Source organism: Anguilla anguilla, chromosome 2 (assembly GCF_013347855.1).
Source record: "Anguilla anguilla isolate fAngAng1 chromosome 2, fAngAng1.pri, whole genome shotgun sequence".
In the NCBI taxonomy this organism is placed as follows: domain Eukaryota; kingdom Metazoa; phylum Chordata; class Actinopteri; order Anguilliformes; family Anguillidae; genus Anguilla; species Anguilla anguilla.
The window spans coordinates 18903663-18921891 of record NC_049202.1 but is presented as its reverse complement, the minus strand read 5'-3'; the positions used below and the strand labels follow the sequence as shown (position 1 = coordinate 18921891).

At 51.2% G+C, this 18229-nt stretch overlaps 1 protein-coding gene across 2 annotated transcripts in view; it reads left to right on the top strand.

Annotated features, from left to right (window-relative positions):
• LOC118220994 (bone morphogenetic protein receptor type-1A-like) overlaps positions 1 to 17877 on the top strand; it is a 37865-nt gene extending 19988 nt beyond the window's left edge. For both annotated transcript variants that reach the window (XM_035405530.1, XM_035405531.1), the window contains exons 3-13: positions 687 to 904; positions 7519 to 7693; positions 8353 to 8455; positions 8657 to 8756; positions 9709 to 9805; positions 11686 to 11821; positions 13139 to 13331; positions 13819 to 14116; positions 15465 to 15640; positions 16216 to 16346; positions 16583 to 17877. In XM_035405530.1, coding sequence (XP_035261421.1) covers positions 838 to 904; positions 7519 to 7693; positions 8353 to 8455; positions 8657 to 8756; positions 9709 to 9805; positions 11686 to 11821; positions 13139 to 13331; positions 13819 to 14116; positions 15465 to 15640; positions 16216 to 16346; positions 16583 to 16708 — 1602 coding nt within the window. In that variant the 5' untranslated portion in view covers positions 687 to 837 and the 3' untranslated portion in view covers positions 16709 to 17877. The remainder of the gene's footprint in view (positions 1 to 686; positions 905 to 7518; positions 7694 to 8352; positions 8456 to 8656; positions 8757 to 9708; positions 9806 to 11685; positions 11822 to 13138; positions 13332 to 13818; positions 14117 to 15464; positions 15641 to 16215; positions 16347 to 16582) is intronic.
• Positions 17878 to 18229: the final 352 nt, after the last annotated feature.

The window sequence follows — 18229 nt, the reverse complement described above, 5'->3', positions numbered from 1 at the left end:
TGTTTAGGAAGAGCGCCCAGCTCACGGGGTGAGGAGGTCGAGCCCAGCGGGGCCGAGACTTGGTTTTTGTTCCTGGATCCAGTTCTGAATTTGAGCCCGTCTTGCCTGCGGGTGTTCATCAGAGAAAAAGCCTGCGGTTCAAATGGCTCCCGTTAAAATGTTATCTGGCGAGCGCCGATTCGCTGGAGAGTGACATCAAGAGGAAAGGCTCGAGGGAGCAAAGAGGTAGCTGTCACGGTTGACTCGGCTTCATCAGAGCACGGGCTGACCTTTCCTCACGACCCCTGACCTATCACCTCTGACCCTTCCCCTCACATGCATCTTACTACAGTCACTGTTTTCCTTTGTTCCCTCGTTCCCTTCCCTTGCACCCTCGTAAGTTGACCATCGTAGTTTGTGATTCCAGGGGATCATTAAACATAAATGATAGTCAGCTACTTACAGTAGCCGATCGCTATTTGTTTTTGCCAAAATGCCTTTTTGTGAAAATTTGTTGTTCGTAATTATTAAAAAACATACAAAAAAACAAAGAAAATTTAAAAATATAAAAACCTTTTTCTTTTTTTTTGTACCAGAGAGAGCCTTTTGTGATTTGCACAGTTCCGCTTGATTCCTTTTCAGGTATTGAATTGATTTCACAGCTATGAATTAAATTTAACTAATTCGAATGTTATCTCTTGTTTCAGGATTGTGGACGAGAAGAACCAGTGAGAAGATAGCTTTCGTTTTTCTGCGCTCTCATAAAGCTCCACCCCTTCCATCTTTGGGCGGGGCCTTGATAACTCCCCCACAGGCCAACCGTGTTGCGGGATTACGAAACTCCAGTTTCTTAGCGGGATGGCGGGAATTCTGGCCCACGTCACCGTTCTAGGAGCCTGCTTCTTCCTCACACTCCGGGCAGAAGGTAAGAGCCTATTAAAAGAACATTAACTATTAGAAAAACACACATTCTCTTTATCTCTATCACTCTGTCTCTGTCTCTCTGATATAATTTGGGTCTGAGATTTACCGCAGCAGTTAATGCGGAGAAGATATTGAGAAGTGATTTTGGTCTTTAAAGTTTGGCACGTTGTGGATTTTCAGTATGTATCTGCTAGTCTTAGTGATTAGAGCAGAGGTTACACTGTAAGTGCCCTGACATTCCCTTGTGCAACTTCTAAAGTAGTAAGGTGTCCTGCTCAGCCCAGCTGAACACAAAATGCTCGCACAACGTTACTTGAATGTTTTATCAATGTTATAACTTTGCCGCTTCATGGCAGCAACATTGTGAGAATGTTTTGTGCTAGCTAGCTTGGCCGGGTTACCAACTGGGCAATACGGGGAACAACCCCAGGGGCCCCTGAACATTGGAGGGGTGGGGTGGGGGTGGAAATAGGAAATAGTTTAGCATGCCTGTTAACGTGCATTAATTTAATTTAACGGAGGAGGGGAGGACCTCTAAATTGTTTTGCCCTGGGGCCCACTATGGGTATAGTTCAGCCTTGGTCCTGCTCTAGATCCCCGTCTTGGCAATGGAGCCTGTTTAGTCATCTGGTAACAAGCCCATTTCCTCAACCACTGTATGTCACTTGGCTGTATCTATGCTGCAGTAAGTAACTTTCTTTCCGACCCCTCGTGCGAGGTAAGGCCATTTCTAATGTCGCCTGTAGCATAGGCTTCCATTTCCTGGTACTGGCCTGCAGCCGGGAGCCGTAATGGCGGCTTACGCATAACGCGCGCTAAAGTCACCAGGATTCCACATGTAGAGTTTTGCGAAGATGGGTGTTGTTTCCTGTCCCACTTCCAACTAGCCATTAGCCATTACCTGACCAATCAGGACAGACTGGTCAGTCAGAGGTTTGGAGAGCGTGAATGTAGAGGCAAGGAAAAGTGTGTGGAGCGTTGTGTTGGAATGTGTGTGTGTGTGTGTGTGTGGGGGATGGGAGGGGTGTTATCACACTGTTTGACTGCTCTAACGTGAGAGGGTAGGGGGTCTTGATTGAGTGCTCTCAGTGAATACAGCCGCCCCACTGAGAGCCATTTGGCTGAGATACACCCCCCAACCCCCCCCCCCACCCGCGCTCCCCTGGCTTAGACAATATTTACCCTCCAGATAACCTCACAATGGAAACCGAAACGCAGAGACATTCAGACCGCCCTGATCACAGAGCTCCGTTACTCAGCTCCGCCGAGCGGAAGAGGCCTTCACAAACACGGCTCGGCCCTTCAGAATGCTGGGGAGCGTGTGTTGCTCGGTCCTCTTGGCAGCGCTCGGACTCGTTTGACGTCAAACGTTCTTGGCCCCGGCGTTCAGCTCTAACGGAAGTCACCGGTTTAGAGGCCGGCGCCCCCCGTTATCGTTTTTTGTTTTTTTTGTTTTTTTCTACCCTCAGCGTGTGTCTGGTGCTCTTCGGTCGTGTCTTTTCATCGCGGGCTGCGGCCTAGTGAAATAGCTCGCCGTCAAACGACAACGGTGCTTTAAAAAAAAAAAGTTTTGTCCACTCTTTTTTTTTTGTGGCGGCTTCTGGAAAGCGCGTATGGAGAGCAGCGACTCAGGGTTAGCAAGGAAAACCAAAAACCGTGAAGTAGCAGAGCCCGTCCCTGTAAAAAACAGTGAGGGGCTAGAGGAGAGCTGTGCGTCATCTGAACCGTGGGGTGAGGGGGTGTGTGGAGTCTTTGGTGGGGGGGGGGGGGGGTTTGGTGGTGGAGCTGGAAGGATCAGTTTTCTCCCCTTTATCACACCGACTCCAGTGGGTGTAATATTTGCGGTGCTGTTGAAACCAAAGGAAGGGAATAAAAAAAGCTTACTCAGAGGAAAAAACGCTCTTCCCTGTCATTAGGAGTAGCAGGAGCAGCGCCCGCCCCCTCTCCCTAACTCCTCCCCCCCCCGTCACCCACCACGTCAGCTCCTTTCACCACGGCGCTCCGTCACCAAGGAAACGCGCGTGTGGAAGTGGCCGGAGAAGCAGTAGGCGAACGAACATGGGCATGGGCAGGGCGGAAGCATGGCCCCAGGCCTCATCTCGCAGGGACCTCCCAAACGACGCGTCAGCCGGGCTCAGCTGAGCTGTGATGACAGGGGAGCCATGTGCTAGACATTAAGGGTCTGGCCCGGTCCAGTCTCACCACCCCTTCACCTTCTTCCTTTTTTCCCCCCCTCTTTTTTTCCCAAAGGGTACATGCCCCTGAAAATTCCCCTAATCCTGAGGCCTGAGGTTAGCAGGGGGCTTGATTTACAGCGCCCCCTGCTGCCTGGGTTCACCCCGCCCCGCGCGCTGTCCTCCCTCCCTCCCCCGGCTCCCCGGGCCTCTCCCGGCCGGGCCCTGCTACAGGAAGCTCGTTGAGCTGTATTGTCAGCGGCCCCGCGCTCTCTGACACATTAACCGTTTCCTGTATTGCGCCGGCGGGGACCTCGTACAGCTCAGCTCGTACGCTCCACACACCCGTCTGCCCTCCGGAAGTTTCCGTGGGGAGGGGGGAGGAGGGAGGGTGGAGGGGGGGGGGGGTTGAGGCTGCTGTCAGCCGCACGAGTGGGAGGGAGGAAGGTCTGACATAGGCCAGGGTTTACAGACCCGCAGGAATCGCCCTCGTAGGGTCGCCCGCTCTGAATTAGGATCCTCTGCTGGAGGCCGCTGGGCCTCAGAACCAGAGGAGTTAGCGTTCGGCTGTCCTGCTACGCTTTCTGCAGAAAGCTCCACGGCTTCTGCTCGGGCACGTCTAACCGAATGCCCTTTCCCGGGTCGCGCTCACAAACTCTTAAAGAATTTGTTTGTTTTTTTTCTGCGGCCCACTTTAAAATAAGGATAATAATCTTAGCCGGAGGCTGGTTCGTTTCGCCTGCCCCAGCTCCGTTTTCTAACACCAGCCACCTGGCAGGTTTGAGTTCCCTTCGGCGTCTCCCATTGACGGTTTTCGGAGGAAACAAAAGAGGTGAAATTGGCTGTTAGCGGGTTAATGGGCCTCCCCATTGCCGCTTATTCATCTTTTGTTTAGTCTTTGTTGTGCTGACAACAGGGCAGGACAGCTGGCACGTCCTACGCCGAGGCTCGTCAAGGTGTGGAGCAGACAACCCCGCGTGCCCCCAGGCCTCAGCGCTGGCTAAATGACTCCTGTACCCCCCTCCCCCCTCCCCCCTCCCCCACCGACCCCTCCTCCTCCGTTCAGCCGCTCGCCGAGCCTCCTGCTGGCCACGTGCAGCACTGCGCCCTGAGGGTTGTTGTTGTTGTTGGTTGTGTGTGAGGGTGTTGGTTGTGTGTGAGGGTGCTGGCAGGCCTTGAAGTGTGTGATTCTTCATTACTGTGTCTGTGTGTGTGTGTGTGTGTGTCTGTGTGTGTGTGCGCGCCTGAATGTACACTGTTTGCCTTCAGGCTCCAGAGACACCAGTAGTAAAGTCAGGCCACATGTGCAAGCAGGCTCTGTGAAGCTCTAAGACCCGAGCCTTTCTGTGAGGCACAGGAAATTCCCAGCATCACCTTTTCCTCAAGGACTCATTTCTGTTAAGAGGCACCGGGATCTCAGAAGACCCGAGAATTAAAAAAGAAAAAAAAACAAGTTTCAGCCCTGGGTCAGCCCTCTCTCTTCTGCTAACTTGTAGTTGTAAATGTCCTTATTGTACCCAGAATCCTCTCTGAGACACCCATCACATTCTGTTGTAAGGGTTACCCCTCTTTCGTCTCTCTGCTATGTTTTTTTGGGTGTGAAGTTTGGGCTGCTCGCTGCGCGAGCTCGCAGACTGTAGGAGAACCCACGTGGACTTTCGGGTGGAGTTCAGGACAGGAAACCGCGTTAACGTCGCCGGCGTCACGCGCCTCCCTGTCTCCTCCAGCGGACCCTGACCCTGACCGGCGAACCGCCCGCGTCTCTGCTGAGCCCAGGCACGATCCAAAACGAGGCCGAACGCTTTAATGTGCTCGTTGGGCATCACAAACATGCGATTAGAATGTTCGTCACTGAACATTCCGATGCTGACGGGACAATCACTTCCGATCATTCTAAGCATTGGAGTTCTAGAACACTAGAGTTTTTTGAAAAGGAAAAAACATTCCAAAAAGCCTACACTTTGAAAGATTACAAGATAAATGAATTCAAAACCTCCCTTCGGTGGATGATTAACACTCTTATTAACAACGAAAATAAGATTTCTGATCTCTGACGCACACGAGCGGTTGCAGCGCTTGGCTCGGCTGTGTTTTTCTTTGATTGCTCCTTGCGTTGAAGTTTAAATGGGGGAGGGAGAGCTGGGCCTCGGCTCTCGTGTTTAAGAGCTGGGGTGTTTGATCTGGCTCCAGCCTGCAGTGTCTTTGGGCCCTCAAGGGCATTCGAGGGCTTTCTTGGTTAATGGCCTTGCAGCGCGATCCAATAAATATAAAACAAACACGGCCTGCTTTAGCCCTGACCACAAATTTGAAGCAGAAGCATCCACTGTTATGGACCTAAACCCCCTGAAGATATCATTAAACAGAAACATCCACTGTTTCAGACATAACCCCAGAATAATCCACAGTTTAATACCTAACACCGAAATATCATTGAGCAGAAACACGCAGAGTTTCATAACTGTTCTTCTGTCGCTGCGGTCTCATCGATTGGAGGCGTAGACCTTCCCCGGGGTTGAGAGAGTCCGTCTGTGCCACTCTCTCAGACTGGCCCAGGGGCACCACCCACAGGGGGCTTGAGCTGCGTCGGCTCCACCAGACCGTAACGGCTCACCTCACACGGGTCGTCCGAGCCGAACTCAGCTTCAGGAGACGGGACCGGAAGACTGAAGCAGCGAAGGCGAGCCGCTTCATCGCCACGACCGCGACGAAGGACGCGGACGCCGTCTCTCCCTGGCAGAGGCCTCGTTCTGCATCGCAGGGTTTCGATGAGCTCAACTCAGAATTCTAACTCATTTCGAAGTAAATAACTAATTAATGAAAACTAATGAAAGTTTGTTTGGGTGCCGGGTCAGAAGCACATGTAATGAAAGAATAATTAGCATTTACTTCTTGTAACAAAAAATTAGAAGGCCATAAGCAGTAAAGGGCAAACTTGTGTTGGGCTAGGCCATTATCCCCCAGAGGGAGGCCACGTTGTTGTTAGACGGAATGTGGCTGGAGATTAAGAAGTACTGTTGGGGTTTGGGAGTTTGGGAGGGGGAGAGGGGGGGGTTTCTCAGTCACAGGGCTGCCTGTGCAGTAATGGGGGTGTAGGGGGAGGTTGTTGGGGGGGGGTGGAGGTGGATTAAAGTTGTGGGAGCCCTGTTATCTCTGCTCTGTTTTCTCACTGATATAAGTGCTGTGAGATTCAAAGCCGCAAGCCCCCCCCCCCGGCCCCAGAGGTTTAGATAGCTCCCCCGATAATGGAGCCAATTGTCTCCCATTACGGTTCATTTTCTGGGGCCCCGATGGACCCCGCCTCGCCGTTTGCCTAATCGCTGTTTGCTCTGGGACTCTTGGCCTTTGTAGTTTGCGGTTTGTTGTTCAGCAGAAGAATGCGTGCAGCCCCCCCCCCCCCCCCCCCATTCTTCTCACATCGTAAGTTTAGGAAGTGCTGTTGTGATTTTCCACACTCCTCCTCTTTTATCGTTCTGCCCAACTCCACCCCTAACTTTTTTTCATTTTATTTTTTTTTTTAATACAGGCATGCAGTGTACACGTACCCACTGGCATTTAGATTGCCATCTCCAGATATGTGGCAGCGCTGAGACACTACAAAAGGGCTCCTGTTCCCCGTAGTTCATGACTTCACAGAGTCCAATGAGTTTGATACGGAAACATTAGCGCTTTAAATGCGTGGAAGCAGGCTTAAAATAAAGCAGCAGTGTATTACGGAGGCCAAGGCTGATCTTAAATGGCGAAGACGTCGGTGTTTTCAGGACCCTGAGGCACAGTGGTTGTAAAAATGGTCCAGGCTGGGAGTGTGGGCTGTGTTGGAGACAGGAGGGAGCGGGAGAAGCTCAGAGAGCTTTGTAAAGTGTAGGTTTGGAGGGCTTTCATGGGCATGTCTGAACTGGAAGGTGCGCTGTGAGAGTCTGCAGGAAGTGCCCCCCCCCCCCCACCAGGGAGGCAGTGCAGATGGGGAGGGAGGGAGAGAGGGAGGCCTTCTCATGTTTCAGCACATATTGCTCTTTCTTTCTCTGTCTCTTTTTTCTTTCTCTCTTCCATCCTCTCTTTCCCACCTTCTGTCTCTCTCGCTCTCTTCTTTTCTCTCTCTCTTTCACTTCTCTACCAAATGCCCATTTTCAATTGATGACTATTTAGAAAAAATGTAGGCCTATATATTTAAAAGTAAGAAAAAATCGATTCCATTGTAGTCGGTGGTTTCTCCTCATACCACCCTTGCTGGCCCCTCTGCTGCATTGTTGGCCAGCTTGGTTGTTTCCCTTGTACCTGGCTAATAATCCATCAGGGTATCATCCCCTGACCCTGATGCTGCACTGAGCTGCTCCGTTCTTACAGAGTGGAAATCGTACCCCTCCCCGGATGATCGCACGCTCAGACTGTTTAGGGTTCAGAACCCTGCTTCTCACCGTCCCCCCCCCCTCTCTCCTCTCCTCAGGCGGACAGGACCCGGACTACGTGCTCCAGGGCACAGGGGTGAAGCACAGTCCCGGCCCCTGGAGGGCCCCGGGGCCCGGGGAAGGCGGGACGCTGTCCCCCGAGGATGCCCCGCGGTTCCTCAGCTGCTACTGCTCTGGCCACTGCCCCAAGGACGCCACCAACAGCACCTGCAGGTGAGCATCCGCCCCCTTACACAGGCCCGCCCCCTTACGCTGGCCCGCCCCCTTACACTGGCCTGCCCCCTTACGCTGGCCTGCCCCCTTACACAGCCCCGCCCCCTTACACTGCCCCCTTACGCTGGCCCGCCCCCTTACGCAGGCCCGCCCCCTTACGCTGGCCCGCCCCCTTACGCAGGCCCGCCCCCTTACGCTGGCCCGCCCCCTTACGCTGGCCCGCCCCCTTACGCTGGCGCGCCCCCTTACGCTGGCGCGCCCCCTTACACAGCCCCGCCCCCTTACACTGCCCCCTTACGCTGGCCCGCCCCCTTATGCAGGCCCGCCCCCTTACGCTGGCCCGCCCCCTTACACAGGCCCGCCCCCTTACGCTGGCCGGCCACCTTATGTAGGCCCGCCCCCTTACGCTGGCCCACCCCCTTACGCTGGCCCGCCCCCTTATGCTGGCCTGCCAACTTTCCCAGGCCCACCCATTTTGTCACCTTTTTTAACGTTATTATTCATACCCACAATTCCCCCCTCACTGATGCCATGACAGTTTCACTGTGCCTCACTTCGGGCTTCCCCTTTTCGGGGTGTCAGGCCGTTTCCCTGATTGCCCGTGCGTGTCTGTGTTGCGTATTCTGCGTGCTCACTCTCGCGCGCGCGTTCACTCACAGGACCAACGGGCAATGCTTCGCCATCATAGAGGAGGACGAGCAGGGAGAGGCCGTCCTGAGCTTCGGCTGCGTGAAGTACGAAGGCTCCCACTTTCAGTGCAAGGTAAATGAGGGGGAACAACATCCGCATTTATTATAACGTATATTACAAAGCGCAGTTTTGCGATTTATCGTTGCAATGCTCGTCTCATTTTAAATCTATTTATTTAATGGATTCTGTCGTACAAAGCGCTTAGCTCAGAAGGTTAGCATCGCAGAATTAAGTGACTGCTGTAATAAAAGTAATAATCCTCCCGTATCCCAGGATTCTCCGCTCGCCCAGGCCAGACGGACGATCCAGTGCTGCCAGACGGACTTCTGCAACCGGGACCTGCAGCCTGAGCTCCCCCCGGCCGTCACACGAGGTGAGGTGTAGCATTTGACGTCAGACTCGCCGGCGGAAGCAGCGGCTGTAGCTTGGCTATTGCGTAGCGACCGCAGTGAGGTGGCGTAAAGCTGAGGCCTCGCAGCGAGTTACGAGACCGTACCGTCGACACAGCCCTCCCATTCAAAATAAGGGCGTCGCCCTCGGCCAGGCGCGATTTCGCCCTTTGGCTGTCTGGTAACGCGTTTGCCTTTGGAGTCCTTGGGCGAGTTGGAGGCCCACGTTCAGTTCCCACCTCGAGCGAATATAACTGGTCACGCTAGTCCGGCTGCTGCTACCACGGTCACTGCTACCACTGTCACTGCTGCCGCTGTCACTGCTGCCACGGTCACTGCTGCCACGGTCACTGCTGCCACTGTCACTGCTGCCGCTGTCACTGCTACCACTGTCACTGCTGCCGCTGCCACTGCTACCACTGTCACTGCTACCACTGTCACTGCTACCACTGTCACTGCTGCCACTGTCACTGCTGCCGCTGTCACTGCTGCCGCTGTCACTGCTACCACTGTCACTGCTGCCGCTGTCACTGCTGCCGCTGTCACTGCTGCCGCTGTCACTGCTGCCGCTGCCACTGCTACCACTGTCACTGCTGCCGCTGTCACTGCTGCCACTGTCACTGCTGCCGCTGCCACTGCTGCCGCTGCCACTGCTGCCGCTGTAACTGCTGCCGCTGTCACTGCTGCCACTGTCACTGCTGCCACGGTCACTGCTGCCGCTGCCACTGCTGCCGCTGCCACTGCTGCCACTGTCACTGCTGCCACGGTCACTGCTGCCACTGTCACTGCTGCTGGGGTGATAATGATCCGTTTTTTTCACTGAGGCGTTCATGTGTAGTGAAGTCCCCGTCCAGCTCCGTGGCTGAGAGCCTGACCTCACAAGCCCCACCCCTGATCTACGTCACATAGAGAATGTTCTTCTTCCTGTTCCCACAGACCCGCTGTTTTCCAGCGCACACTGGATCGCCATTTTGATCTCGGTGACGGTCTGCTGCTGCACCCTCATCGCCGTCATGGTGGTCTGCTATTACAGGTACAGTTTTACATCTGCTCCGCCTGCACCTGCCCTCCCCCCACCCTCCTCCCCCCTCCGCTTGTTCGTTTGGCCATGTGCCTGTTTAATTTACCGCGCTGGGGAGCTTCAGGCCGACGACGTTCTCAGCTGGGAGAGACTGAGTCGTGTCTCTAGCTGGGTGTCTGGCTAATTGATACTGGGTCGTGTTCAGATTCTGTGCTGCAGTACTAACTAAGAAAATAGCACTGCTTTAAAAGACAGTAGGAAAGCTGGGGAGAGATTGTTTATGCAGGGGGGTGATAGGGATGTGATTCTCCCTCTTCAGATGTAACTGTATGACTACTGAAAAAAATTCAGTTTTAGCAAAGGGGGGAAAAAACTGCTCTGCAGGTAAAAGTGTAACATGCGCTTTGGAGGTATAAGTGTGTAACATGCGCTTTGGAGGTATAAGTGTGTAACATGCGCTTTGGAGGTATAAGTGTGTAACATGCGCTTTGGAGGTATAAGTGTATAATGCATGTGTGTTTTGCAGGTATAAGTGTGTAACATGCGCTTTGGAGGTATAAGTGTGTAACATGCGCTTTGGAGGTATAAGTGTGTAACATGCGTTTTGGAGGTATAAGTGTGTAACATGCGTTTTGCAGGTGTAAGTGTGTAATGCACGTTTCGCAGGTATAAGTGTGTAACATGCGCTTTGGAGGTATAAGTGTGTAACATGCGCTTTGGAGGTATAAGTGTGTAACATGCGTTTTGCAGGTATAAGTGTATAATGCACGTTTCGCAGGTATAAGTGTATAATGCATGTGTGTTTTGGAGGTATAAGTGTATAATGCACGTTTCGCAGGTATAAGTGTATAATGCACGTTTCGCAGGTATAAGTGTGTAATGCATGTGTGTTTTGGAGGTATAAGTGTATAATGCACGTTTCGCAGGTATAAGTGTATAATGCACGTTTCGCAGGTATAAGTGTGTAATGCATGTGTGTTTTGGAGGTATAAGTGTATAATGCACGTTTCGCAGGTATAAGTGTATAATGCACGTTTCGCAGGTATAAGTGTGTAATGCATGTGTGTTTTGGAGGTATAAGTGTATAATGCACGTTTCGCAGGTATAAGTGTATAATGCACGTTTCGCAGGTATAAGTGTGTAATGCATGTGTGTTTTGGAGGTATAAGTGTATAATGCACGTTTCGCAGGTATAAGTGTATAATGCACGTTTCGCAGGTATAAGTGTGTAATGCATGTGTGTTTTGGAGGTATAAGTGTATAATGCACGTTTTGCAGGTGTAAGTGTGTAATGCACGTTTCGCAGGTATAAGTGTGTAATGCATGTGTGTTTTGGAGGTATAAGTGTATAATGCACGTTTCGCAGGTATAAGTGTATAATGCACGTTTCGCAGGTATAAGTGTGTAATGCATGTGTGTTTTGGAGGTATAAGTGTATAATGCACGTTTCGCAGGTATAAGTGTATAATGCATGTGTGTTTTGGAGGTATAAGTGTATAATGCACGTTTCGCAGGTATAAGTGTATAATGCACGTTTTGCAGGTATAAGTGTGTAACATGCGTTTTGCAGGTATAAGTGTATAATGCACGTTTCGCAGGTATAAGTGTGTAACATGCGTTTCGCAGGTATAAGTGTGTAATGCGTGTGTGTTTTGCAGGTATAAGTGTGTGATGCATGTGTGTTTTGCAGGTATAAGTGTATAACATGCGTTTTGCAGGTATAAGTGTATAATGCACATTTTGCAGGTATAAGTGTATAACATGTGTTTTGCAGGTATAAGTGTATAATGCACGTTTCGCAGGTATAAGTGTGTAATGCACGTGTGTTTTGCAGGTATAAGTGTATAATGCACATGTGCTTTGCAGGTATAAGTATATAACGTGTTTTGCAGGTACAAGTGGCAGGCGGAGAGGCGGCGGTATCAGCGGGAGCTGGTGCGGGACGAGGCCTTCATCCCAGCAGGAGACTCACTGAAGGACCTGATGAGCCAGTCGAGCACGGGCAGCGGGCTGGGCCTGCCCTTACTGGTGAGAGAGACACTCTTTACCCTCTTCAGAAACACAGCTTTCTGTCATATCCACCACCAGGCCTGCCCTTACTGGTGAGAGAGACTCTCAGTGTGTCTCACACACTCTTTACCCTCCTCAGAAACACAGCTTACTGTCACATCCACCACCAGGCCTGCCCTTACTGGTGAGAGAGACTCTCTTTACCCTCTTCAGAAACACAGCTTACTGTCACATCCACCTCAGGGCCTGCCCTTACTGGTGAGAGAGACTCTCAGTGTGTCACACACTCCTTACCTTCTTCAGAAACACAGCTTACTGTCACATCCACCACCAGGCCTGCCCTTACTGGTGAGAGAGACTCTCAGTGTGTTTCACACACTCTTTACCCTCCTCAGAAACACAGCTTACTGTCACATCCACCTCAGGGCCTGCCCTTACTGGTGAGAGAGACACTCTTTACCCTCTTCAGAAACAGCTTACTGTCACATCCACCACCAGGCCTGCCCTTACTGGTGAGAGAGACTCTCTTTACCCTCCTCAGAAACACAGCTTACTGTCACATCCACCACCAGGCCTGCCCTTACTGGTGAGAGAGACTCTCAGTGTGTTTCACACACTCTTTACCCTCCTCAGAAACACGTCTTTCTGTCACATCCACCTCTGAGCCTGCCCTTACTGGTGAGAGAGACTCTGTGTGTTTCACACACTCTTTACCCTCCTGAGAACCACAGCTTACTGTCACATCCACCACCAGGCATGCCCTTACTGGTGAGAGAGATGCTCAGGGTGTTTAACACACTTTACGCTCCTCAGAGACAGCTTTCTGTCACATCCAGCAATGACCCCCCCTTACTGGTGAGAGGCCTGCAGAGGGGTTCCTCCATGCACAGTCAGCCATGGCATTGGGCCAGGGAGGGAGGGTTTTAGGCTGGATATTCGTGCCACACACCGAACACCTTGTAGTCCGCCTGCAGAAATTCTGCTGCCTTCTGCGCAGTGACTGCTGGGTTGCAGAGCGATGAAGTGGAAGGCAGCTGCGCGCCTTCTTTCAGAATGATTTACATATTAATGCATACCCACGCAAATTCACGCACGATGCTGGAACTCTGCAGTTTCTCTGTAAGCAAGGCTCAGGTGAACTGTGTCACATAACTGTGGTTATATATGAAGTGTCTAGGGAGAGGTCAACTGAGCTCCAGGAACCCCTGGACCCTGTTTTAGTGAGGTATTCGGCTTCCTGTATTAAAGGTCAAAGTGTGCGCCTAGTCACATGTCTGCCATTGCCGAAGGTCAGAGCTGACGCCCCTCCCCTCCCCTCCCCTTTCCCTCCCCCAGGTGCAGCGCACCATCGCTAAGCAGATCCAGATGGTGCGGCAGATCGGGAAGGGCCGGTACGGCGAGGTGTGGCTGGGCCGCTGGCGGGGGGAGAAGGTGGCCGTCAAGGTGTTCTTCACCCGCGAGGAGGCCAGCTGGTTCCGCGAGACGGAGATCTACCAGACCGTCCTCATGAGACACGAGAACATCCTGGGTACCCCTTTATTAAGACATCCATCCTTCCTCTTATTAGGGAGGCGCGGTGCTGTGTTTCACCCCAGGGTGGCACTCCTGGGCTGTTCCGTCAGGCCAGGCCTGTCGGTTATGAAGGTTTCCTATGAGCAGTGTGTGTCTGCGTGTGTGCGTGCGTGTGTGTGTCTGCGTGTCTGCGTGTCTGCGTGTGTGCGTGTGTGCGTGCGTGCGTGTGTGCATGTGTGTGTGTGTATGTGGGTGCTTGCGTATGTGTGTTGCGCATAAGTCTGTTTCTGTGTGCTTGTGTCTCTGTGTCTCTGTATGCGTCTGTGCTTTTGAGCCTTTGTGTACAGTTCTGTGTCCCTGTGCGTAAGTGTTTGCGGTGCATCAGTCCAATCAGATTCCCTGAGATTATGTGAAGCCAATAAAAACGCTCGTAGCAGCCTTTCCCCTACGCCATCGCGAGGCTTGCTGACCCCGCCCCCCCTCCCCTCCCTCGTCTCCCCCAGGGTTCATCGCGGCGGACATCAAGAGCACGGGCGCCTTCACGCAGCTCTTCCTCATCACGGACTACCACGAGAACGGCTCGCTGTACGACTACCTGCGCTGCACCACGCTGGACGGCCGCGGCCTGCTGCGGCTGGCCTACTCCGCCGCCTGCGGCCTCTGCCACCTGCACACCGAGATCTACGGCACGCAGGGCAAGCCCGCCATCGCCCACCGCGACCTCAAGAGCAAGAACGTCCTCCTCAAGAAGAACGGCGCCTGCTGCATCGCCGACCTGGGGCTGGCCGTCAAATTCAACAGGTGTGTGTGTGTGTGTGTGTATGTGTATACGTTACACTGCACCACATTATACTACACTGCACTGTAGGCTACATTACATTACATTACACTTCAGTACAGCACATTACCATACACTGCACTGTAGGCTACATTACACTACATTACATAACACTGCACCACATTATACTACACTGCACTGTAGGCTACATTACACTACATTACATTACACTGCACTACACTATACTGCACTGCACTGTAGGCTACATTACACTACATTACATTACACTGCACCACATTATACTACACTGCACTGTAGGCTACATTACACTACATTACATTACACTGCACTACACTATACTGCACTGCACTGTAGGCTACATTACACTACATTACATTACACTGCACCACATTATACTCCACTGCACTGTAGGCTACATTACACTACATTACATTACACTGCACTACACTATACTGCACTGCACTGTAGGCTACATTACACTACATTACATTACACTGCACCACATTATACTACACTGCACTGTAGGCTACATTACACTACATTACATTACACTGCACTACACTATACTGCACTGCACTGTAGGCTACATTACACTACATTACATTACACTGCACTACACTATACTGCACTGCACTGTAGGCTACATTACACTACATTACATTACACTGCACTACACTATACTGCACTGCACTGTAGGCTACATTACACTACATTACATTACACTGCACCACATTATACTACACTGCACTGTAGGCTACATTACACTACATTACATTACACTGTACTACACTATACTGCACTGCACTGTAGGCTACATTACACTACATTACATTACACTGCACCACATTATACTACACTGCACTGTAGGCTACATTACACTACATTACATTACACTGCACTACACTATACTGCACTGCACTGTAGGCTACATTACACTACATTACATTACACTGCACTACACTATACTACACTGCACTGTAGGCTACATTACACTACATTACATTACACTGCACTACACTATACTGCACTGCACTGTAGGCTACATTACACTACATTGCATAACACTTCAGTACAGCACGTTACACTACACTGCACTACACTATACATATACTAGATTAAACTGCACTGCATTACAATACACTGTGCTGTATACATGTATGTGCACACACACACACACACACACACACACACACACGCCAACACATACCCCTGGGTTTGGCTGTCAATTTCACATACAATTCAATACTATCAGGTACATATACAATACTCTACACTAAACTACAATACACATACACAGCTGTAGTGGGCCAAATTGTGTGCATTACATTTGCATGTGTGTGTGTCCCTCAGTGAAACCAGCGAGGTGGATGTCCCGCTCAGCTCGCGGGTGGGTACCAGGCGATACATGGCCCCAGAGGTGCTGGACGACAGCCTAAACAAGAACCAGTTCCAGGCGTACATCATGGCCGACATCTACAGCTACAGCCTAATCGTCTGGGAGATGGCCCGCCGCTGCGTCACAGGAGGTCAGTGCTGTTCCTGTAACTGCTACCCCCATAACTATTGCCCCCACGAAACAGCTACTGTCCCCAAAACGCATGTTACAGACATCAATAAAAAACACACTCACACACACACACACAAAATGCACGTTACACACTTATACCTGCAACTACCGTCCCCACAGGACAGCTGTTGTCCCCACAAGTACCGTCCCCACAGCTTTTGTCCCCACAAAACGGCTACAGTCCCCAAAACTAGTGTCCCCGCTTCACAGCTACTATTCCCATAACTGCTACTCTCATGCCAGTTACTATTACATTCTTTAGCTCTGTCTTTCTGATTTTAGTGGTGTAATGGTAAATGGACTGCATTTATATAGCGCTTTTATCCAAAGCGCTTTACAATTGATGCCTCGCATTCACCAGAGCAGTTAGGGGTTAGGGGTTAGGTGTCTTGCTCAGGGACACTTCGACATGCCCAGGGCAGGGGATCGAACCGGCAACCCTCCGACTGCCAGACAAGCGCTCTTACCTCCTGGGCTAAGTGGCCCCATGGTGTGTTCTCCTGCTGCTTTATTGACTCTGTCTCCTGTGTGCAGGTATAGCAGAGGAGTACCAGCTGCCGTACAGCGGCATGGTGCCGGCAGACCCCTCCTTCGAGGATATGAGGGAAGTGGTTTGCGTGAAGGGCCTGAGGCCCACCGTGTCCAACCGCTGGAGCAGCGACGAGGTAGGGGCGGCTGTGGGAAATAATAATAATAATAACAATATTATTATTCATTTATTCATGTTATTTTTACAGAATAGCGATTTTAATGTCAACGTTGCTTTTATTTCACTGGTCACATATTAAAGAAGGGAAGGTGGTGGAGCTGTCGAATGCATCGTGTGTGCACGCAGAGCCAGCTGAATGTTTTTCCTGGCAGCTTTATTAGAAGTTAATGGCAGGCTTCCCTCCCCGCGCAGTGCCTCCGGGCTGTTCTGAAGCTGATGTGCGAGTGCTGGACGCAGAGCCCCGCCTCCCGGCTCACCGCCCTGCGGGTGAAGAAAACCCTCGCCAAGATGGTGGAGTCTCAGGACATCAAGATATGAGGCGGGTCCGTTTCGCTCCCGGGCGGACGGAACTGCCAGCTCGGGGCGTGGTTTCTGATGTCACGGCTGCGAGGGATCCAGGCTTCACCTCAAGGAAAAGGAAAAGGGGGGGTGGGGATGAGGGAGGTGGAGAGGGGCGAGCCTGACTGTGGCGGCTCCTCCCACCCTTCGTATACGGCGCTGGCTCTGGCGCCCCCTGCTGGACGGCACTTTGTGGACCATGTGTTAGACAGTCAGGCGCGTTGCTCCATGGACCCAGAGTGCTGTCAGCACAGGCTCCCCCTCCCTTTTCTGAACTCACACTCTGAGGACCAGAGTGACATCAGTGCTTTCTGTGAAAGCCGCATGTTAAATCAAGCAGGAGGATGTATACACACACACACACAGGAGGAACGCGGGAAACGAGTCGGAGAGGAGTCATTCGATCCCGAGTCCGGGCCTTTCGTTTGGCCTCGCAGTCGACCCCGTTGGGCGCGGTTGGCCCCTGGCAGCTATGAGGAGTGGCGATCTTTGGTCCCGTCAAAATGACTCTCGCCGTGTGTCACATTCACATTCCACAGAGCTTCACCAGAAGTGAAAGATAATGGCTTCTCTATAAAGACAACTGTCGGTGGCGGTTGGTCAAAAAAAAATAATTCTGTGTAATGTGTAAAGTTGCTGGGAGAATGAGATATGTGTGTGAGACCCGTCCTTGGCACAGGCCACATTTGAGTAGGTAAATGCTGTCACGCTGGTGTCTCAGTTTTACTGACGGTAAAATCATTTGTTTAAAAACCAGCCCTTTCCTCCAGTCCTCAACACTTCCTTTGATGATTTTCCACGTGGTAACAGCAGGTTCCGCTTGTGCCATACTCTAGATATGGATGCTTTGTGTGCAGCCACACCCCTTCATGAATATTTAAAAAGGCACCCGGAAGTCCATCTGATTGGTCCAGGCAGACTGTAGCGTGTATATATGCATGTATGTATGTCTGTCTGTACACACATCACATGAGCCCCGATTACTGATAAAATCACACAGTGAATAATGCTGAGTGTGTGTCACAAACAATATAACAATTTAATTTAATCAAGTGTGTAATAAAAGAGGCAAATACAATGCATAATATTTGTTACATTTTATTTAACATTTTGAATGTAAGCTCTGGGGGGGAAAAATGTAACAAAAAGAGAAACCTGGGAAGAAGTCGTGTGATTCTCACTGACTGTTAGGAGTGGGTGCATTGCCTCACATAGATGGAAAACATTTGAACTAAAATCAAGAACAAGTTTTGCTTGAGCTCATTTCTATTTTCTCCAAGGTTGGATTTTTTTTGTAGTATGTTGGAAGGAGACAATGTTTGATTTGTTTCAGGAGTGAATTGTCTACCTCCTCGCCCCCATCTCATTTTTACTGTTGGCACAAAACATCTTTAAATTTAGCTTCACTGAGAAGACCCGTAGCCATTTTGGCACACAAAAAGATTGCAAATGCTTTCTGTATTATTGGCTGGACCGCAACAGCGGGGCCAGCCCTACAAA